The 23,754-nt window shown below is 32.3% G+C and overlaps 1 protein-coding gene across 1 annotated transcript in view; it reads left to right on the top strand.

Moving 5' to 3' along the window:
* The window catches only part of HAT1 (histone acetyltransferase 1), a 71,540-nt gene that overhangs the window by 26,700 nt on the left and 21,086 nt on the right, over positions 1 to 23,754 (top strand). Inside the window, exons 3-6 of the mRNA XM_074303125.1 lie at positions 8,931 to 9,006; positions 10,779 to 10,899; positions 22,933 to 23,112; positions 23,390 to 23,511. Of these exons, the coding sequence (XP_074159226.1) occupies positions 8,931 to 9,006; positions 10,779 to 10,899; positions 22,933 to 23,112; positions 23,390 to 23,511 (499 nt within the window). The remainder of the gene's footprint in view (positions 1 to 8,930; positions 9,007 to 10,778; positions 10,900 to 22,932; positions 23,113 to 23,389; positions 23,512 to 23,754) is intronic.

Here is a 23,754-nt window from a genome sequence, read left to right as displayed (position 1 = left end):
TGTCCTTTCAGAATATCTCAGAGTGTATAAGATTTCCAAAGGGATAGAAAAGATCATGGAGGGTTTTTATTGAAAAGATAATTAGGAAGGCATAATCAGTTACACGTTTTCCTGTTTCACCTCTAAAAATTTTCTGGGAGTGTTTTGTATTAATTGAGAGTATCTTAGGTGAATATAGAAAGACATAGATAGGCTACTCATACTGGTAAGAGAGATCATGGATCCATTGAAGTATGTATGACCAGAAAAGTTGTTGTTTGCCCTTTGTTCTTGAAGAGGACCATAATATTATGGAGGTGGTGCCATGACATGCAAGTGAATTGGATTTAAGTGAGGAGGGCTATGTAAGGTTACCTACCTCATTTTCTCCTCTAGAACCATTTGTGGCAAGAAATGGCCCTGGATGAAATGGGAGACCTTGGCCTCTTTAAGCTAGAAGTCTCAATTTGACTGAGCTACACCCATTCAGTGATTAAGGCTAAGTAGCAATTGAGGCAAAGAATCTCCTCTATCAGATACACACATGGATAATCTAAGTGATATGTTACTATTTCTAAGATAAAAAGATAACTTTTAGCACATAGGTATCACCATATCATCTGGGGGATTTTTGAGAAAATATGGATAAAAATTATATAATATAAAAAGGCATAGAAGGAATGACCATACTTAAGAAATTGCAGATTCATCAAAGTAGCATTCAAAACATACCTAAGTCCTTGCAGGTAAAGGCATTTTAGGATATAAACCACTTGAGAGCCAGGACTGGTTTATTTATTGTCTTTGAACTTTTAATTATGACTATATTATAGATAGCTGGATTAAATATGTGCCAACCACGGGACATTTCCTTGTGTTTCTTTTGAATTAAACACAGAGGTAGAAATAATGGAGTGAAGGTATATTCTAAGTAATTTAAGATTTTTGTTGAACAAATTTTTCTTTTATATAAATGTTGATTTCCACTTTAAATGAAGCCAAGATTTAAAGTCATTTATGGTATTTTTGTAGTGATAGGATCATAGATCTAGAGCTAGAAGAGACTTCAAAGGCTATGGAATCCAAACCCTTAATTTTTATCTCATATATTGAGGTAAAAGAAGAATAAGTGACTTGTTCAAGGTCATGTAGAATGTAAATATCATAAGTGGGTTTTGAATATAGGTCTTCTGACTCAAAGCCAGTGATCATTTCAGTATACAGTTAGATGGGATGAATCCAGTCTTTGTAAATATTGAATTATGGAATTTTTAACCTAGAAAGAACTATAGATCATCTCATCTAACTGCCTTTATTTTATAGTTAAAGAACTGAAACCCAGGTGACTTAAGGAAATTTCCCAGTAATAACATATCTATTTTTGGGCTCTGAAGTTAAGAATGCATCTTCCTTATAACAGCCCAGTGAGGTAAGTAGTTAAAATATTATCATTATATTACAATTGAAAAAAGAATTGACTCTGAGTTGGTAATGGTCATTTAGCTAATAATTATTATTGGACCCAGGATTTGAACTTAGGTCTCCAAAATGTTAGTTAAGAGATCTTTCTGTATTATATTATCCTGTACACTCAAAAGTCATAGAGCTGGAATTAAGACATAAAGAGAAAATGCAGGTGTCTCATTACAGCAGTGCATATTCAACTTAGAAGATTTCATATTCTAATATACATAAGGGATAAAACAATACTTAACTGGATTTTTAACAATACTACCCTTTTATTCCATGTTCCTTTTTGTGGAGAATGGAAATGTAGTTAAGTCTTTAAGAAAATAGCATAGAATAAAATTAGGTCTGACCAGAAATGAATAATATTGTTTATAATATATTAGCTAATTTAGAATGGCCATGTGAAATAGTTTTCAGAATATTCTGTGAAAAGATGATTGTTTGGATATGGAAATTTATAATTGATTAGAGTTCTTTCGCTGGATGTAGCTGGTTCAATTCATTTCTGCTCTATTGTATAATTGATTAATAAAAAATTTGACTTTGAAAACTATGAAGAGTTAATCTTAATTATGCTGCTTGTAATTCATGATTAACAAAAAGATTAAATGCTATATTTCCAGAAATCATAAACGAAAACTTGAATCTCTTAGGATCATAGGTTAAAGTAAAAATAGAAAGAATCCATCATTTACTGCCTGAAAGTAAATAAACTTGTAAATATTCCTTATGAAAAAGCCAGAACTGAGTAGACATTGAAATGTAAACTCAGGAATAAAGAAAAAAATAGAAAGTACACACTTATGATAAATTGTTAATATGTGAATAAGGGGAAGAAACAATATCTTCTCAGAACCCTAAAGTCTTCAAGACCCTTTAAAATAGATAAATGAGACACAGAAGTTATAGGTATGGTTTTTCTATGTATGATGATCTTAGGAGAAGATAGAAATGAGAAGGATAGAGGATCATTTTGGGGGTGAAAGAAGATTTAAGGAGAAGGAAATCTCTATAGTGTGTTAGATGAAAAGTTTTCATACATGAAGAAAGAAGTGGAAAGAATGTTCCACAAACCTCATTTTTCATCTGTACCAAAGAAAGAAAAGTAAAACACAAATTGCATAAATAAAGATTATGGAATAGAAATATGTTAAATTCAATTGGGAAATAGGAAAAGAGGGGGAGAAGACTAATTTAAGAGGGAGGGCAGGATAAGCAAAGGATTAATATATGAGGTGAAGATTCATAAGAAAGGAAGAATAAAACTTATCTTTGAGGGAAAGGGGAAGGCAAAAGAGTGGAAATATACTGCTTCATTTACAAATTTTAAGTCTTAAGTAAATTCCTCTTTTACTACTACCTTTTATTTCTTTTTTTAATAACTTTATTTTCAAAATATATTCAAAGATAGTTTTCAACATTCTTGTTCTATTTCAAATTCTTTTATTTCATTCAATTGTAAAACCTTGTGTTCCATATTTTTTCCCTCTCTTTTTCCCACCCCCTCTTCTACTTGGCAGGTAATCCAGTGTATTTTAAACATGTGCAGATCTTCTATACATATTTCCACAGTGTCATGCTGCACAAGAAAAATCAGATCAAAAAGGAAAAAATGAGAAAGAAAACAAAATGTACTCAACAACAAAAAGAGTGAAAATGCTATGTTGTGAATCACCTTCAGTTCCCACAGTCCTCTCTCTGGGTGCAGATGGCTCTCTTTATCACAAGACTATTGGAACTGACCTGAATCATCTCATTGTTAAAAAGAGACAATTTTCTTGGATTTTTTTTTTTTTTTTTTTGCTGAGGCAATTGGATTTAAGTGACTTGCCCAGACTTACACAGCTAGAAAGTGTTAAATGTCTGAGAACAGATTTGAACTCGGGTCCTCCTACTTTCAGGGATGGTATTCTATCCACTGCACCACCTAGCTGCCTCTCTTGGATTATTTCTTGCATTATTGTGTCAAAGTCCTTGTTTAGTCACAACTTTCAGGCAGTGTGGTTATTCTTATATTTTCTCTTCTTGATGTGCTCCAAATCTGTCATTTTTCTTATGAGACGTATCATATTTTGTTCTGTTTTTTCATTCTTTATAATCTTTTTTGTTATTTCTTCACTGTTATAGCTTCACTGGGCTCCCCTTGTCCACTTCTAATTTTCTTTTTTTGCTGAGGCAATTGGGGTTTAATGAGTTGCTAAGGGTCACACAGTTAGGAAATATTAAGTGTCTGAGACCAGATTTGAACTCAGGTTCTCCTGCCTTCAGGGTTGGTGTTCTATCCACTGTGCCATCTAGCTGCCCTCACTTCTAATTTTCAAAGAATTATTTTCATTTTTGAGACTGTTATCTCCTTTTGTAGTTGGCTAATTTATTTTTCATTATCATCTTGTTTTTCTTGGATAGTTTTTTTTTTTAAAACTTTTTCCTCAGTATCTCTCATTTGATTTTTAAATTGTTATTTTGAGTTCTTCTATAAATTCTCTCTGGATTGGGAGCCATTTCACATTATTCTTTGGAATAGAAGCTTGTTTTACTTCAGTGTCCTCCTCTGAAGATGAACCCTGTTCTTCCCTGTTCTTGTAATGTTTCTATTTTAGGGTTCTTTCTTCTTTGCTGATTTTTTTTTTTTTTTTTTTTTTTTTAATAAGAGGTATTTGTGTAATCAACTCCAGTCCTAGGTGGGATTTTGTCTCTGGCTTCACTTCAAGCTTTCCCCTCTGACCAGGAACCCCAAACTAAGAGCTCCACCCTCCTCCAGCAGGTGTCCACAACCAGCAGCATCTCTGCCCCTCTGCCTCTGTACTCAGGGGTATGCTGGTTCCTTCTCATCAAGGTCAGCATCCTGCAGCATAACTGGGCCTGGTGTTCCCAATCAGCTGAGGTTCCCTCAGTCCTCCTGGACTCAGGCCTAGACTTTAGAAGCAGTCTGGAAGGTGAAATTCTCTGTGGTTTCTGCTGATGCTCCAACTGCACTCAGCTAGCCCCAGGATTGCACTTGCTGCCTCCACGGAGGTGTTTTCACTTCACACAAGTTAGTCCCGGCCCTGGATCTTTCCCCAGATCCTCTTGGGTTTAATCAGGAGCACCCCAGTTCTACCCCATCTTTATTTTTCAGGAATCTGTGTTTTCTTTAAGGTGCAAATTTGTTGTATTTGTGGGGGAAATTGGGAGAGCTTGAAATTTACTAACTTACTGTGCCATCTTCCCAGAATCCTCTCTATCTGAGATATTAATATGTGCCTGGCACATATTAGGTACTATATAAATGCTTATTCCCTCCTCTGTCCCAATGTAACATAACTAATAAGTGTCATAGATCTCCCAATTTCAAATACAGTCCACTTTCCCTTATACAGTATTGCCTTGGCTAACTGTTTTCTCTCTCTCTCTCTCTTTTTTTTTTTTTCTTTTTTTTTTTTTGTGATGGGAAAGAGTACCGGATAAAAAAGTTAACTGCCTGTAATTTTAAAAAGTTCTTTGTCATATCAATATAATATACTTATATATATGTTCATATTTTATAGTTTTAATTTTGATTCTATGTGAACTATAGGATATTAGTTCCCTACTGCCATTATATTTTTTCTCAGTCTGAGCGTGGAGCTCAGTTCTACTTCTAGTATCCCAGAAATGAAAATAATGCTCTTAATTCTTTGTAGGCTTCAGAAATATTCTTTTTCTATTTCTTAATGTGAGTAAGAGTCTGAGGCTAAGCAGAAATTTCTCTTCTGCCCTTGATCTTAGCCAACTTGCATTTATTTCCATATCCTAAAAGTTAGTCAAAGCCTTGGGTGTTCTGTCTTCTTTCCCCACTTCTCCTCTTAGTTTTGGATTGTTGTTGCTTATTGTCCTATATGTTTTAGGCTCATTTGAAATACTCACTTGCTTTTCTTTTCACTGCTCATGTGAAGCAATTTGTGTAGCCATCAGTGGAATAAAGCACCTCTTTTACCTCCATTATGTTGGGCTATTATTGTCTTGCCTCCCAAACGATTCTCACTCCCCACACCTAAAAGCTATATACTGGAATAATTATAACCAAAAAAGTTATAAGACATATAATAATATAAATATTTTCACCTCCAAAATATATAGCCAAAATCATTTTATTACAGGTACTTTAAACAATCTCCATGATATCTTGTTTATATTATTAATGACAGTAAAGGTTGTACACACAGAGAAAACCCTGTACTTTTCAAAGAACTAAGAAATACAATGCTATTTTTCTGTCATTTTCTTAGTTGAAAGTATAATAAAAACTTGTCATTCTATTCACATTTTCTTCTTGGGGAGAAATATGTTTGCTCAAGGTTGAAGTATAGTTAAGTAGCAGGTAACAAAGAGAAAGAGGGTCACTTTGTGGACTAAATCACATATAAAGTTGATATATGTAGAATTTCTAGCATGCTTGAATCACTCAAAGTTCCACAAGAAGGCATGATTTAAAAAAAAAAAAAAAAAAGAGGTTTGGAGGGTTTTTTAAGTAACTATTTTCTTTACCTGCCATTAATTATGGGTAAGCTATACACACACACACACACACACACACACACACACACACACACACACACACACACACAAGAGTTAGGCTTAAGTATTCACATAGGAAAGAAAACAAAAAGCTGACATAGAAAGTGTGTGTATGTGTGTACATATACTTTCTGCAGGTAGATAATTGATAGACATTGAAATTTGGATTATAAGTTAGGCATGGGATAGAATAGGAAAAGAGGTTTAAACTCCAGTTTAAACTGTGGGTTGTGATACCATATGAGATCTCATCACTGAATGTGGGGGTCACAAAATCATTATCTGTTATCAGTAAATGTTTGATTTTTATACCTATTTTATATACCCATTCCTGGAATCACATAAACATTTCTTCAGCAAAAAGGGGTCATAATTGGAAAAAGTTTAAGAAGTTCTGGTTTAAACTACTTTTGGCAACTTGCAAAGTTTCATTCAAAGACCCTATACTTTTCTCAGAAACAATGGCTTATCTTTTTTTTTTTTTTTTTTTTGGACCACCATTTTTTCCATTATGTCAAATGGCTGAGTCAAAGAACACTATGGAATTTGAAGAATTAGGGCATTAAAGATATATATATATATATATATATATATATATATAAGTGTGAGCAACTTCTCACAACTTAAAAATAAACTCTGGAGAAGTGTCAGAGGATAATCTGAGAATTGTATTGGTACTTGTCAAAAGGAAGGAATACACTAATATACATTGTGTTCAGGAGGTTAGGACATTTCAAGAAAGCATCAAATACGTTAGTTGGACATAAACTTATGTCATGCATACTGGGTACATAGGAAATAATCATGAGTGCATTATAAAGGATTACAATATTAAAGAGATCACAAATATATTTGGAGTAATTTAGGTATTAAAGTGTAACTTGTAAGAATAATTATACTTTAATGGTTCAAGAGGACAGCTAGGTCACACAGTGGATAGAGTGCCAGGCCTAGAGACTGAACTTATTTTTCTAAGTTGAAATCTGACCTCAGACTCTTATGAGCTGAGTGACCTGGGACAAGACACTTAACCCTGTTTGCCTCAGTTTCCTCATCTGTAAAATGAACTGGAGAAGGAAATGGTAAACCACTCTAGTATCTTTGCAAAGAAAACCCCAAATGGGGTCACAAAGAGTTGAATACAGCTGAAAAACAATTGAACAACAGTTCTTCAAGAGGAATGATTGGGGAAGCTAGCAATATAGGATAGGACTTCATTCACTTAGAAACTAAAACTAATTAAATTTAAACCTTTATTTTTTGCTTAGTTATATATCTTCTTCTGAATTACAAAAATGGTTAAATTCTCATGAATGACACATTTAGAATAATGCTATTCCTTGTAAATAACTAATTATCTTGGTTTATTTTCTTGAAAATTATGTAGATTGATCTATCTTAAATGTGTGACTTTTTAGGAGCCTATAAGAAACTTTGAATATATTTCATGAAACCCAAAAAAAATGCAATTACTCTCTTAACAAATTTTCTTCTGTTGTCCTTTACCTTCTTTCCATCCTTTAGTGTTCTCATTTAACTGGATTAACTCATTTAATTAGAATTGCATTGTCTTCTTTCAGTAACTTATTAAAATATAGAGAAATATGTGGATTCTTCAGCATTATATAATAGAATAGTAAAGTCTTTTTTAAAGATGTTTAAAAGGCACCCTGCCTATTTCTAACAATTAAGTATTGTCTTAGGTTTATATGTTATTATTTAATTAGAATATAAATCTGTCTATGGCACTTGAAAAATAAGCAGGCATCATCATAGCTTCCAAACAGCCCTTTGGAATGAAAAGTTAATAAGCTAGAAATTATAGTTAAAAGATTCTTTTATTATGGGAATAGTTGAAGGAAAAAATCATAATTATTCAATGCAAACCACATCTATTTGTCCCTGAATCTTTAGTAATGCTCATTATGTGACCCAAGAAGAGAAATACACTGCCTATATATATATATATATATATATATATATATATATATATATATATATATATATATATATATATGTATATATATATATATATATATATATATATATATATTCCTCTATATTTGTATCTGTCTCTATTTCTGTATTCAGATATATTGGAAAGGGGTTGGAAAGGTTGCAATAAAACAAGTATATATGTAATATATACCAAATGGCACATATAAAACTGATGTTGAATCTCATGTGGGCAGATAGGTGCTGTGGTTGTTAGTGAACTAAACTTGGCATTAGAAAGACCTGAGTTTAATTTCTGGCTTCAAACACTAATTTGTGTGATTCTGGACAAATCACTTCACCTCTTTCTCTGTGTGTTTCAGCTTCAGTTTCCCAATCTGTAGATAGGGATCATAATAGTACCACCTCTCAGAGTTGTGAGGATCAAATGAGGTAATATTTCTAAAGTGCTTTGCAATCCTTCAGGTGCTTTAGAATTGCTAGCTATTGTTATCACTCCTTCCCCCACCATCCATACCTATGCAGATACCTTTAAAGAACTGATTTGAGAAGCACTGTCATTCAAGGAGCAAGATAACTTGCTGCTGATATTCCTAGTATTTGGATGTATTCAAGGTCATTATTTTCATATTATTAAAATATTTTAATTTCTAATTCCATAAAATATTGATAGATATTATTTACATAAACAAAAGCTTTTTTGGCAATCTTCAGAAATTTTAAAGAATGTTAATGGGATCTTGAGACCAAAAAATTTGAGTATCACTGTTCTGGAGAAATAACTATTCATTTTCTCTGATGTGCTTGTCTTTCGGATTCCCAAGTGCTACATTTTGAGTATATCACCTTTCAATGTTATATTATCTCATAAAAATCCAGTTAGTTGTCAGTTGATATAAATTGGTGAAACCCTGAATGGCTATCATGGAACTACTGCTGTTATATGCATTGTATTTTTCATTTCTTTCTCTCTCTTTTTTTTTTAATAGTTCGCTTTGCTGAAGATCTTGACAATGACAGCACAACTTTTAATCCTGAGTACAGCCATCAAATATTTGGTGATGAGTAAGTATTGTAGAAACCATGTAGGCAATATAAATAGGATCCAATTTATTTTTTAGCTTCATTTAGTTACTAATTTTAGGTTTACCTGGTGCCTTTTACATAACATTTCATATTTTCTTATGTTGGAAGTTTTTTGTAACTGAGTTTTAAGTAATTAGAGTTTTTTTGTTTGTTTGTTTGTTTGTTTTTTTGGTACTATAATTTATTAAAAGTTTTAAACAGATAACAGGGACCTATTAAGAAACGTAACTTGTAGTATATGTCAAGAGATCTCAATACAGTGATGATTAGTGCTCATAAGCCTGACAAATAGTAGGATCTTAAAGTACTTTGATTCATCAAAAAGAAATTCTATTTGGTATTAATTTTTTATATCAATATTTACTTTGTGATGGTTTTATATAATATGTTTCGTAACTCTAACCAAAATTTTAAAATAACAATAACATTCCATCACTATTTTGGAGTAAATGGAATTTTACTATTATCATGGAATTTTTTTTTTTTTTAATAATTGTTGCATTATGTACTTGGCTTTTTTTTAAAGGTCAACTAAGAGTATGAGTCCATTGTCAATTACTGTTGTGCTATGTGTCAACACTGTTCTGTGGATTTTAATTTACTTTTATCAGTTTTTTGCATAAATTCCAAAAAATTTATTTAACTCATTAATAGAAGCTTAGGGTTTTTTATCTGACTATGTGTTAACTTTCACTGGCTGTTGAATGCATTCAGTTATAATTTCATTGGGAGTCTTGTTCATGAACTTTTATCATTTTAAAGAATAAAAAGCTCTGTGTAATACATTCCACTTAAAGGGGGGAATATTGATGCATCAATCTGGAGTCTTTTAAACTGTTCTTTAAAAAAAAAAAAAGGAATTATTGGAAACATTCTGTGGTATTTATTTTGTTTTATTCCCTTTTGCTTTTATTATTCTCTGTAATGACAAGGGTTAGGGAACTAAGTGATAAGCACTGCTACTTTTTGACACATTTAATCTAGCAAACACTCCATATTATCTTATCCTTCCATTTGTATATCCTTTAGGATACCTTTTTTTTTTTTTTTAAATGGTGTGCTCATTTTACAGTTTTTTTTAGGTGATTAACAGGGCAAGTAATTTTATGAGATAGAAGGGAGTAACTCAGCCCTTACTGACTTAAGTTTAAATGAAGTCTTAATTCCTTGTCCACTTATGTTTCCTTTTTATATCACCAATAATTGAGTTTCTGAAAGTAGGACAAAAGCCTGCCCACATTCTTCTGTAATAGTCTAGAATGAATTTTGGAACTGTCATTGTTGCTTGTAAATACATTTCAGAGCTCTCTCATAGCACTGAAGTTTTATTGAAAATTATTTAATCTAACTTATCTCACCTAGAAGAATTCAGCAGGAAATTTTAATGACTCTTGTTTGTCCCTGGAAACATCTATTTGAAGGATGAGTACTACCATCTCACCTCCTGGTTTCTTGAGTTGGTTTAGGATACAATTACTTCCTTTTTTAATAGAGGTGGAAAGTTAGTAGAAGGAAGCAGTACAATTGAAGAACTATTTGGAGTATTTCGATTGGTTACATTCTGGTTCAGCTTTTCTATCACTTTTATGCAATGTCTGGCTACTTAAATGATTTTTATAAAAGTTTATTTGTTTTTATAGGAACACAGAAATATTTTTAATGCATGGACATTCAAAGTGTTCATAGACAGTATTTTTTTTGTTTGTTTGTTTCTCTTGGGTTCTTGATTGCTGCTTTTCTTTTTCTTCCAGTGAAACTGTCTTCGGTTACAAGGGTCTTAAGATCATTTTGTACTATAATGCTGGTAACCTATCAACATTGTTCCGAATTGAGTATGCATCTAAAGTTAGTGAGAATTTCGACTGTGTAGAGGTAAAAACAGAAATAAAATTTATATTTTCACTGTTTTTAATTATGTTTAAAATTTTAAAATATTACATTTTTCTAAACATAGATAAGAGAGGGCTATTTTATCTACTTTTTAGATTACATGTACTAAATTATCAATTGTCACTTCTACTACTCATTTAATTATGTAGCCATTTTCCTCCTCCATCTGATTTCTTAGTTAATTTTCCATACAGTTTTATCTTGCCTTTTGAATGTCAAGGATGTATTTTCTTTTCAAACACTTAGGTTCTATTGCCATTGCCTTTGGATTGTGGATAAAGAAAATAATTTACTGAGAAGCCTTACTATTGTACATTTTATGTACAAGGAATGGAATTTTATGTAAAGGATTGGAAGTCAATGGGGGTAGAAGAAAATACCTAAATTCTCTTTTCCCAAACTTTGCTTGCAAACTACTTTTCTAATTTTCTCTCATTAGTTACTAGTTTCATGCTTATTTCTTCTGACTCAGTAATGAGTTTATTAGTATTGTTGTTGTTATTAGGATTGTCTCATGAGCATAGGTAATGAAGTAAATTGAAACAAAACTGAACCAATCCGAAAGAGTTAGGGCAGGAGTCTCTTGACTTCTTATGCCATTTAAAAAAAAAACAAAAAAAAAACCATGAACTGAGAGGTTTATATTTTATATATTTATAACAGAGTTATACTTCCTTTCGTACAATTTCTGTTGGGTATATTGTAGAATTCACCTGCCAAAGTCAATATCCTTTGGGCCCTAACAAACTTAATTTTCACCTATTTTAATATTATTCTACTCAGGAAACTTATCTTCTAGCAACAAAAGCTTTTCTCTCAATTTTCATTGAGAACTATAAGGCTGAAATGGACTTTTTTATATTCAAAAAAGAGAGCAACAACATAGAATACAAAAAAAAATTTTTTTTCATTTTCCCCCTGTTAAAGAGTATATATAAGATTTGTAAAATCAAAGCTTAGTATCAGATACTACCTTTTTCTCCTAATCGGTGATTGACTAATGATACCAGCGTCCATGCTCTCTTGTAACAAATCATTGTATTTCTAGCATCTTTAACCAATTTCAATGTTTTTTTTTTTTACCTTTCACTTGAAGGATTTCCATAGTTATTCTATAATTTTTTTTCAAAGAAATCATAACAGGTCCTTACTGCTGTTAGACAATCCTTAGCAACTTTCTATGCCAGTTTTTTTTTTTCTTTTTTTTTTTTTTTTTGAGGCTGGGGTTAAGTGACCTGCCCAGAGTCACACAGCTAGGAAGTGTTAAGTGTCTGAGATCAAATTTGAACTTGGGTCCTCCTGAATTCAAGGCTGGTGCTCTATCCACTGCGCCACCTAGCTGCCCCCTCTATGCCAGTTTCTACAATAGCTCTTCCAAATCTATTCCTCCCTCCTTTAAACCTTCTGTGGCTCTCCTTCCTACCACTGTCTCAGCTAAGAACTTTGCCTTATATTTTATTTTTTAAAAACAGGCCATTTGTCATGAGCTCCCTCTTTTCCCCCTTCTCATTTCATATCACTCCTATGCCTTCTTCTACTATTTCCTCCTATATCCCAATCTCAGATGGTGAGGTGGCCTTACTCTTTGCCAAAGTTAACCTTTTTCTCTGCTCAAGTAGTCCTATTCCACCCTGCCTCTTTCAATAGATTTGCCTCCTGTTATCCTCATTCTGTCATTTATTGTCAATCTCTCCCTCTCCATTAGCTCCTTCTATATAAATATGCCCATGCCACCTTCATGCTGAAAAAGCTAATTTGATCCTTTTATGCTTTCGATGATTTTATAGCTCTTCTCTTTGAGGCCAAACTCTTTGAAAAGACCATCTATATAAGTACTTTCACTTTCTCTTCTCTTGACCTCTTCTTAAACCCTTACAATCTGGATTCCAACTTCCATCACTCCATTGATTGTGCTTTCTTCAGAGTTACCATTGACCAAATCCAACAACCTTTTCTCCATCTCATTTTTGCCTCTGCACTCTGTTATTGTTAATAATTCTCTCCTTCTCTCTAAGTTTCTGGGACACTAATTTCTCCTGATTCTCCTTCTGCTGATATGATCAATCTTCAATCTCTTGCTGAATCCTCATCTAGATCATACCATAGGTATCCCACAAGATTCTGTCCTGTATCCTCTTATCTGCTCCCATCTATATTATCTCATTTGGTGATCCCATGAGTTCTCATGGATTTGTTTACCATCTCTATGTAGATTTTTACATCTCCCTATCTTGTCCTAATTTCTCTATTGACTTTTAATGTTGTGTCTTCAATTTGTCTTTCAGATATCTAGAACTGGATTCCAGAACATAAATTAAAATTCAGTATGTCCAAAACTGAATTCATCTTTCCCCCTGAACCCTCCTCCATTCCTAACTTTCTTGTTTCTGTAGAAGTCTCAGTATTCACAATCTGAGTGTCAATCACATCTTTAGGCTCACAACCTAGGTATCATCCTCACTTTCTCTCATCTCCCTTCCATATCCAATCTTTTGTCAAGATTTGCTGATTTCACATTTCTAACATCTTTCAAACATACCCGCCTCTTTCTTCAGACACTGTCTCACCTTTTACTTTTCAATCTGATGATATATTTGCTTCCTTGCTGTTCTATAACTAAGACATTTAAATTTCCACTCGGAATTTTCTCTAGCTACTTTTGATGCCTGGAATGCTCTTTTTCCATCTCTATTGATTTTCTTTTTTGTTCCAACTAAAATCTTATTTTCTGAAGTAAGCTTTCCTTTTATTACCCTGTTTACAGCTTGTTTCTACATATTTGTTTTCTTGTTGTCTTTTCCATTAATTCTATTGTGAGTACCTTGAGGATCTTGACTATCTTTTGCCTCATTTGTATCCCCAGTGCATAGTGTCTGGCACATAGCAGTTGCATAATAAATATTTATTGATTAAATGGCTAGCTGGCTGCCTTAGGTGACTCAGCCAAATTCTAAGTTGACTTAATTACTATTCATATCCAGTATGGGAGTTGCCCCTGTTTTGAAAAGATGCACTCTTAAATTAGCTAGAATTTATCACAGAAATCATTAATATGTAGTTTTTCATAATTAAATGTCATTAAATCATCCAAATACAAGTCAAGTTAGTTATTTTTAAAAGGCTATTGGTATTTATTCTCATGAAACTCATTGTCTGTGGGCTTTTTTTTTTTTTTTTTTTTTTTAGTTGTAAGACTGAATTGAATTGATTTCTTTCAAAAGAAATATTGATTTAATTATTGATAAATCTTTCAAATATTGTATACAATGAAAATAGCTATGTATTTACATTGACTTCTAATTGCTCTATGCTTGAAAACCTGTTTTTTTTCATTTGGAAATACATTTTCACTGAGAAATCAATGGCTTTTTATTCTAAGTTACTTTATAGAGTGTCTTATTCTTTTCTGGTCACAAAAATCATTTAAATGTGTTCAAACATTCCCTTTGCCATCTTCTTTTAAAATTTTTTTTTTAAGAGAAAAAGGAAATCTGAAGTTTGATGAATTTTTTTAGTGGTTGCCTCTTTTCCTTCTTTAGGAATTGTACAAGGTTATATTTTTTCTAGTATTTGAGTTATCTTTTGTATAAAGTAATATGTTCCTAGACAGGACATGTATCCAAGATCATTAAATTATTTTTATATCATCAAGCATTTATTGAGCACTTAGCACCTCTCCAGAATTCTACGAAGCACTGATGAAAATGTAACAAAATATGACCTGCTATTATGAAATTTATAATCTAGAAAGAATATTAATATGGGGCAAACTAGAATGCACTTAATGTGCTGTTAATAGGAGAAACTGTTATGAATTGAAGAAAGCTTTTTGAAATAGGTAAGATGAGCTAGAATTTGAAAATTACTAGATTTGGAGGGAGAGAAGACTTTTCTGCATTGATGGATGCTTTTTTCATCTTTTTTTTTTTTTTTTGCAATTATAAGTATTGCTGCTATGAATTTTTTTCCACCTTTTTTTTTTTTTAAATAAAATGTAGGCATATTTTTCCTAGACTGCAATTGTTGGGTAAAAAAAATTATTTTTATAAATCCTAATTAACATTGCTAAATTGTATCACTCAGTGTTGTTCTGGGTATGCAGTTTCAGTGTAATTCATGATTGTACTTGTATCTCCATAATCCCCATTGTCTTTAATTTTATTGTTTATAATTACTTTTTGCTAAGTTTGGGAATTATTTGATTTGATGTCATGTCCTATTAATTAAAATTAGAATATATTGTCATCTTTACAATATTTCTGCGACTCCTCATTTATCATTGTCTATCTAACCCTCAGTGTCATTGCAATTGTTAAAATTTCCAGTACCATTTCAAGTAAAAGTGGTAGTGGACATCCTCATTTCATGCCTATTTTTAGAAGAAGTACTTCTAATTTATTATTATTATTTTTTAATGCTATCTTGTTAACTTGATTTAAGGTAGGTCACTTTTTATTGTATTGTGAAAAAATTGAAAGAAAATTTTTCTTTCTACAAGAAAAATTATGAACCAATATGTAGTAATATGAGAATGAGTGTGACATATGTAGAGGACTGTGAATAGCTTCCTAGGAATAATATTATTAAGGTGAGATGGGAAATAAAGTTGAATTTTTTTTTTAATTTAATTTTTATTTTATAATTATAACTTTTTTTTTTTTGACAGTACATATGCATGGGTAATTTTTTACAACATTATCCCTTGCACTTACTTCTATTCAGATTTTTTCCCTTCCTCCCCCAACCCCCTCCCCCAGATGGCAGGCAGTCTTATACATGTTAAATATATTACAGTATATTCTAGATACAATATATGTGTATAGAACCTAATTTTTTGTTGCACAGGAAGAATTGGATTCAGAAGGTAAAAATAATAGTTTACACTCATTTCCCAGTGTTACTTTTCTGGATGTAGCTGATTCTGTCCATCATTAATCAATTGGAATTGGATTAGCTCTAAAGTTGAATTTTAAAGCTAATTTTAAAGCTTTGAAAACTACATTGAGAAGTTGGCATTAGAGTGCTAGGCACCATTTTGATTCTTAATTAAGAAGGTATAAAAAATAAAAGGGATATCTTTAAGAGACCATGGTATATAAAATAAAAAGCATCAGAGTAGAAATAGAGATAGAGGGCAGTTAAGGAAACTGAAAAATATTTTTATTCCATAATTATTTTGAATGTTGAAAATCTGCATAGAAAACAACAAATGATTAATTTGCCATGTAGTGTAGAGGGCCGCAGATAATAGGGGAACTATGGGTAAGGTATAAGACCCTTCAACCCAGAGGGAACCTGCTGACAATGTCTAGTTTGATTCCCTATCTCCCTTTGGTGCTCTCACCCTTCCTGAGAAGTCAAGGAGGGTGTGACCACCTGTGTTCTACTTGAAGCAAGGGATACTTACAGTAAGGATGCATTTGCATATCTATAGCAGTGTGCTATAGTGTGATATGATGAGTAATGGTTTTGTAGTTGGCACATGCTCAGTGTGTTGTAGTGATGTAATTGCACTAAGGTATTTAGGGGCTGAGAGGACTTGAAATACACGGACTCCATCTTTGACCATCATTGTGGGTCTCCTGCTTTCTTCAAGGACTTGGGCTGGTCCCAGGATCCTCCAGAGCTAGTTCATATAGTACATTTTGGCACCCCAATTTTGGGGCTCTAGAAAGCACACTACAATGTAGAAATTAGAGGTGGCTTTAAAATAGCAGAATAGCCATAAAGTTTTTTTTTTTTTTTTAATAATAGCTTTTTATTTTCAAAATATATGCAAAGATAGTTTTCAACATTCATCCTTGCAAAGCCTTATATTCCAGTTTTTTCTCTTTCCCTTCCTTCTCCCTCTTCCCCTAAATAGCAAACAATCCAATATATGTTAAACATGTGTTAATTATTATTTTTTCCCCTGAGGCAATTGACTTTTCCAGTGTCACACATCCAGGAAATATGTTTGAGGCCAGATTTGAACTCGGGTCCTCCTGACTTCAGGCTGGTGCCCTATCTATGACACCAACTAGCTGCCCCGAACATATTCCACAATTATGCGGCACTAGAAAAATCAGATCAAAAAGGAAAAAGAGTGAGAAGTAAAACACAAAACAAGCAAACAACAAAAAGGATGAAAGGTGAACGTTGTGATTCACATTCAGTCCTCACAAGCCTCTTTCTGGATGCAGGTGACTGTCTCCATCACAAATCTATTGACTTTGGACTGAATCATCTCATTGTTGAAAAGAGCCAAGTCTATCAGAATCAATCATCATATATTCTTGTTGTTGCTGTGTATATTATGTTCACTTAGCATTAGTTCATGCAAGTCTCTCCAGGCTTTTCTGAAATAATCCTGCTGGTTAGGTTTGTTTGTTGTTGTTGTTCATTTGTTTTTTAAATAAAGTTTTATTTTCAAAATATATGCAAAAATAGTTTTCAACATTCACCTTTGCAAAACCTTATGTTTCCAATTTTTTTTCTCCCTTCCCCCTCCTCCCCTTAGATGGCAAGTAGTCCAATATATGTTAAACGTGTTCGATTCTTCCAAACATTTCCACAATTATCATGCTGGTCAAGAAAAATCAGATCAGAAAGAAAAAAAAAAAAGCAAACAAAGAAAACAAAATGCAAACAAACAACAAAAGTGAAAATACTATGTTGTAGTCCACACTCATTCCCCACAGTCCTTTCTCTGGGTGCATTTGGGTCTCTCCATCACAAGACGACTGGAACTGGCCTGAATTACCTTGCTGTTGAAAAGAGACACGTCTGTCAGAATTGATCATTATATAATTTTGTTGTTACTGTGTACAATGTTCTCTTGGTTCTACTTACTTCACTTAGCATCTCTCTAAGCCTTTCTGAAATCATCCTGCTAATCTTATAAAACAGTAATATTCCATAACATTCATATACCATAATTTGTTTATTCATTCTCCAATTAATGGGCATCCACTCTTTTCCAGTTTTTTTGCTACTACTAAAAGGGCTGCTACAAACATTTTTGCATATATTGCTCCTTTTCCCTCTTTTATGATCTCTGGGATACAGGCCCAGTAGATAATCCTGTATCAAAGGTTTTGCACAGTTTGGTAATCCGAAAGCAGAGTTAAAATAATAACTAGTCATTTCTCACCATATTTTTAGGTTTTGCTTTGCCAGTAGTTACACTTAAATGCAAATCACTTCAAAAAATTAAATGCATCAGTTTTTCCCCTCATGGCTTATATCAGTAAGCCACAGAGAACTAACAATTTTGATTTTTAAAGTTTATTCTTTAAATTTTTAAAAATTTTAGCCTTTATATTGACACTTTATAAATAAATAAATAAAATAAATAAATAAACTTTATATTGTCTTTAATTTTTGTAAACTGAAATGAGATACCTTCAGAATCATTTGAAATTGAGTTTATTTTTTCTCATTGTAATTAGGATTTCCTCATGTTTAATCATTATCTTTGCAGATAAAATAATGCTTATTCTGCTTAAACACAAACATTTTTTAAAAAATTTAACAAACAGCAAGCAAAAGTAGCATTATAACAAAGAAAGGATTGTATATGAAACTTCAAATTTTTATTATGTAGAGCTTGCCTTTCCTTTTAAGCAGTAGTCCTCAAAGTTTTTAAATAGGGGGCCAGTTTACTGTCCCTCAGACTGTGGGAGGACCAGACTATAGTAAAAACAAAAACTCACACTCTGTTGCTGCCCCTCAGCCCATTTGCCATTTACTCGGCTGGCGGCTTAAAGGACCTCAATGGCCCGCATCTGGCCCACTGGCCGCAGTTTGAGAACCCCTGCTGTTAAGCATATTAATATACATCCAGCAGATAATTTTCAATGCTTCAAAATGTTTGTGTTTTCTTTTGGCATTTCTTCTATTCTCTTGTGTGCATTAAAAAGTTTCAATTTTTAAAGAACAAAACTCTTTTAGTAAGTAGACATAGTTAAGAAAATAAATTCACCTGTTGTCTATAGTCAAAAATATATTTTATTCTGCATCTTGAGCCTATCTCTCTGTGAAGAGGTAGGTAGCATGATTCATCATTGGTCCTCTAAAGACATGATTAGTAAACATTGTTATTGTATAAATTGTTTTCCTCATTCTGTTCACTGCAATGTATGAATAGAAGTTTATACAATTCTTTGTAGGTTTCTCTAATGGTCCTTTTTCATCATTTCTTTTCTTTTTTCTGTCTTTCTTTCTTTTCTTTTCTTTTCTTTTTTTTTTTTTTTTTTTTTTTTAAGCTGAGGCAATTGAGGGTTAAGTGACTTGCCCAGGTTCACACTGCTAGGAAGTGTTAAATGTCTAAGGTCAGATTTGAACTTTTGAACTCAGGTACTCCTGACTTTCGGGGTGGTATTCTATGCACTGCACCATCTAGTTGCCCTCCTTTTCATAATTTCTTATGACATAATAGTATTTCATTACACTCATGCCATGATTTGTTTGGTTATTCCTTAATCAATGGGCACCTGTTTAGTTTCCAGTTCTTTGCTATATCAAAAAGTGCTGCCATAAATACTTTTTAAAAATATGAGTTCTTTTCTTTTTTGAGATTTCTGAATGTAAACTTACAAACAGAATACCTAGTGGCACTTTAGAGATCATTTAGTCTAAAACATTAACAATAATCCAGAATATTTAAAAACTCAAGTGTTTTTTTTGCTCTGTGTTCAGTTTTTTAGGAGAACCCAAATATTAGGAAACCAGGCTTTGTGTATTTTCAAAAAGGCAAATACAAAAAACCTTTTTAAGAATGTATTCTCAGTCAGTGATTCCTAACTTAGAAGCTGTAAGATTATTAACAGGGTTCCATGAATCCATATGTATCAAGCATTTTCATTTTGTTCTTTATTGAATTCTAGCAAATACGCAGTTTGAATAAGAGGCTTGTTAGGAATTTTTTACTTTCAGTTGTTACTCCTTTTCAAATGTGTATAGATGACATATAAGATGACATAAACTCACTTTAAATATAATGTTGAATTCACAGTTTTTCATTGCCATCTTTTTCCTTTAACATAAGATCATAACTCTAGAGCTAGAAAAGGGGCCTTAGAAACCATTTAGTCTGATGATCTTATTTTACAGATGAGCAAGTTAAGACCAGACCAAAGAAATGACTTGTTCATAGACAGCCATACAGTAGCTGGCAGAGCTGATAATTGAACAGGGCATCTTAAGATCAGCACTCCTTCCATTGTACCATCCTGCTTGTCAATAGATGCAAAAGTCACAGTTAATGTTGGGTTTCATGGCATTTTTATATTAAGTAGGAAATCTTTATTCTTTTTTTAAAAACGTTGGAAATTTGATTCCTTTAGCTTACAGTGTTGTGCAAACATAAGTGAGATTTAGAATGCAAAATGTATGAGTAAATCTACCATATACTAATTACTAACAAAGGAAAATACCTGTTTTAATGAAGTACTTTATAATAATTTGAAACAAAAAGATGATCTTGTTGGCTTAACCTTTACTATAAAACTCAGTTAACTCGACAAATAATTTTCTTCTGTACTTTCTCATTGTACATATGTGTGTGTGAATAAGTTTTAAGTTACATTGTTATATGTACAGTTTGTTTTCCCCAGAAAAATAAATAGACATTAAAATCCCAGTTAATGCTCTTAAAATTTGTCCTATAGCTTTCAGAGAGGAAGTGTGAATTCAGTTTTTAACAGTGAACTTTTGTCATATAAATCAGATAAATGCATTGTAGTCAATCATGTTATGAAATGGAAATTAATACTTCAAGGATATTTAACCTTGCCCTTTGTAAGGGCTTTTATTCATTTTTTAACATTTTAAAGATTAAAATTAGGTGTTTGTCTTAAAACGTTTTATCTAGTTATCTTTCATATTAATTGGTGTAATTTATTATAATTTATAATCTATTATCTTGAAGGTCAAAATCTTTGGGCTTAAAATTCTAGATAATAAAATTGATATTGTGTGTCCTTTCAACACTAGCATAACTAGGTGATCTTTGCAGTTGTTTTATTGGAATGATAACGAGTGTCAACTAAGAAATATTTGAAGTGATTGAAAGAATTAGTACAAAAGTGCAAAGTGATTATACTGTATGAATGTATATTCTGTGTAGAAGGCAATAAGTATCTCAGGAATTTTGGAGGGTAAAATGTTAAGTGATTTACAGTCTTTAAACTAATTTTTAAAAATATTATTCAAGTTGGGAACTTTACAAACATACATCTTTAATTATTCTACCCAACTTAAAATCATTAATCAGTAATACATTGTATTTGAATTATCAGAGAATCAGGTTTACTAAAAATAACATTTTTTCTTTATAATAATCTTATATAAATTGCATTGATAGTGTAGACTAGAATCCCAAATTTTGCCTTTACTCCTCCATTGTTCAGATTAGCCAGTAGTTTTAGAGAGAAATATTTATCAAATCCCGCTTAGAAAGTGAACAAAAAAAGAGTTTTGGTAAATTCAACTTCTTTTATCTTCATGATGAATCAGATGCAGAGACTATGTATGTATTAAAAGTAAGCTTGGGGCAAAGTATTGTAGCACTATATTCTAATTGTTTAATAGCTCTTTTTTATAGATAGAAAACAAGTTAAATATAAATGTTGGTGGTACCAAAGCATTGAAAATTCAACTTGTTTGTGATAAACTCCATCCGTGGTTTTCCATCCTAAAATTGTAACTGAATGATGATAAAGTGCTATTCATCTGCAGGTGCATTGCTTCTACTTAGTTAAAGATGGTTGAAAGGACAGGAATTAGTAGCATGTTGTATTAGCCTTTTGTAGTGTATTTTGTTCTAAGCATCTTAATTTCCCTGTTTTGAATGCTAAGTAGCAAGGGTCTTGGTTTAGAACTAATACCCATCATGCATGTAAACGGTGTGAAAGAGCTGCTTAGTAAGTTAACACAAAGTGTTCTTGTGTCAGTCCTTGTGGAAATAGATACAATACAAACATTACAGCTGAACTCACGGCAAACTCCATTAAGTAAAAACCTGGCCTCATTGTTCAGAAAAAAGTTTGAATAGAATGCAAGCTCATTTTGTTGAATGTAATGTCAGGCTTTTAGGGACTGTATTGAGGGGTAAGGTTTTGTTAAGTTGAGACCAATTCATTAAGTTTTATTGCCTGGTGAGAAGCAGTAATACTTTATTGTGAGACTTCATCAAATATTCATGGTTAAAGAGAAGTAGTAAATGTATTCAATCAAGTGGTCTTTTGGGGTTTTGAAAAGGATTATGAAGTCTGCTCAGCTGATAGTCTGAACATTCACCAGGGTTGTTTAACAAGGGTAATTTTAATCTCTGAATTTAATTTTGTTAAGACTTGCTTTTTTCTTTCTTCCATAAATCTGAGTCTATAGAAATTATCAAAAATATATATGAATATTATGTATATACTTCTATTATGTTAGTTTATGTATTCCCAAAATCTTGATATACATTTTAAAATAACTTTGTCAGAAATCACTTTTATTAAATCTCTTCAAAAACCCCTAATTTTTTTTATGTATGGGGTAGTTGAGTTCATTGTGAGATTCCTATTCATTTACTCAGTCATTAGCTTTATCCTATTGCTGAAGGCAACTCTTTCTTGAATAGAGAAACATGTTGGCCTCTTCCTATCTAGCACAATTTCCAAACTTTTAAAGTTGGTAAACTTCAAAGATTATGTAGGATAGTCAGATCAACCATATTGTATTCATGACTGCAAAACCAGGAAAAATACCATTGGCTGTCTGACTTCCTTTTATTAAATCACAGCATATCTGTTTACTTGAGAACGGTTTGATATGTGGTTTTAGATATGAATAAATGATCTTATACATTACAATTTCAATTTATTACAAGTGTATAGCCTTGCTTTCAATTATATATTATAACATGAACTGAAGTTACTTGGTCTTGTAAGTCCTATTTATACTTAAAGGTTTTGAATGTTTTCAGCTAATAGTAAGGAAAAATTTTTATTTTTAATTTTTCATTCCTCTCTAATGTCTAATCCTTAGGCAGATGATGTGGAGAGCAAAATTAGAGAAATCATTCCTCCAGGATTTTGTACAAATACAGATGATTTTATTTCATTGTTGGAAAAGGAAGTTAATTTTAAACCCTTTGGCACATTACTTCATACATACTCAGTTCACAATAAGGAAGCAGGAGAAAACATTACCTATGAAATATACAAGGTAAGAACAAAACTGTGTAATTCTTTAACATAAATTTATACTTTTTTATTAATTTTCTGAAAGTTGTTTTCAGTAATCTGTTCTTGACTGCAGAATATAGCTCTTATTTACAAAAAGTTCTTTTCAGAGTGTGTGGGTGTGAGGGGGTCTGGGTATACACATCTTAATCAGAGCATTCTGCTCCCAGACATTTTCCCACAGGACAGTTTTGTGTTCTACAGACTTTCACTTACCTCTGTGATGAGTTTCACCTGACTTTTCTTGGCTTTTTCCCTAGGCTGACATGACATGTACAGGCTTTCGAGAATATCATGAAAGGCTTCAGACCTTTTTGATGTGGTTTATTGAAACTGCTAGCTTTATTGACGTGGATGATGAAAGATGGAACTACTTTCTAGTGTAAGTACAGTTCTAAAGCAACAGTCGACCTTATTACCTCCACAAAGCCTGCATTTTAATTGTGGCGGGCCAATTATTGGGACAGTATAATGATATTTTTCCCAGGAAAGAAAAACTATTGTTTATCAGGCTTGAGTTTTCCTTCATTATGCTTTGGGAGATCTTGAGAATAGAGCTGAATTAAATGCTGTTGTCCGTTAGAGCCCTGAATGTAGGCTTAAACAGTAAAATGAGCTTTGCCTG

The sequence above is a fragment of the Sminthopsis crassicaudata genome, chromosome 3 (assembly GCF_048593235.1).
Source record: "Sminthopsis crassicaudata isolate SCR6 chromosome 3, ASM4859323v1, whole genome shotgun sequence".
NCBI classification, from domain to species: Eukaryota; Metazoa; Chordata; class Mammalia; order Dasyuromorphia; family Dasyuridae; genus Sminthopsis; species Sminthopsis crassicaudata.
This window is presented reverse-complemented; position numbering and strand designations above follow the sequence as displayed.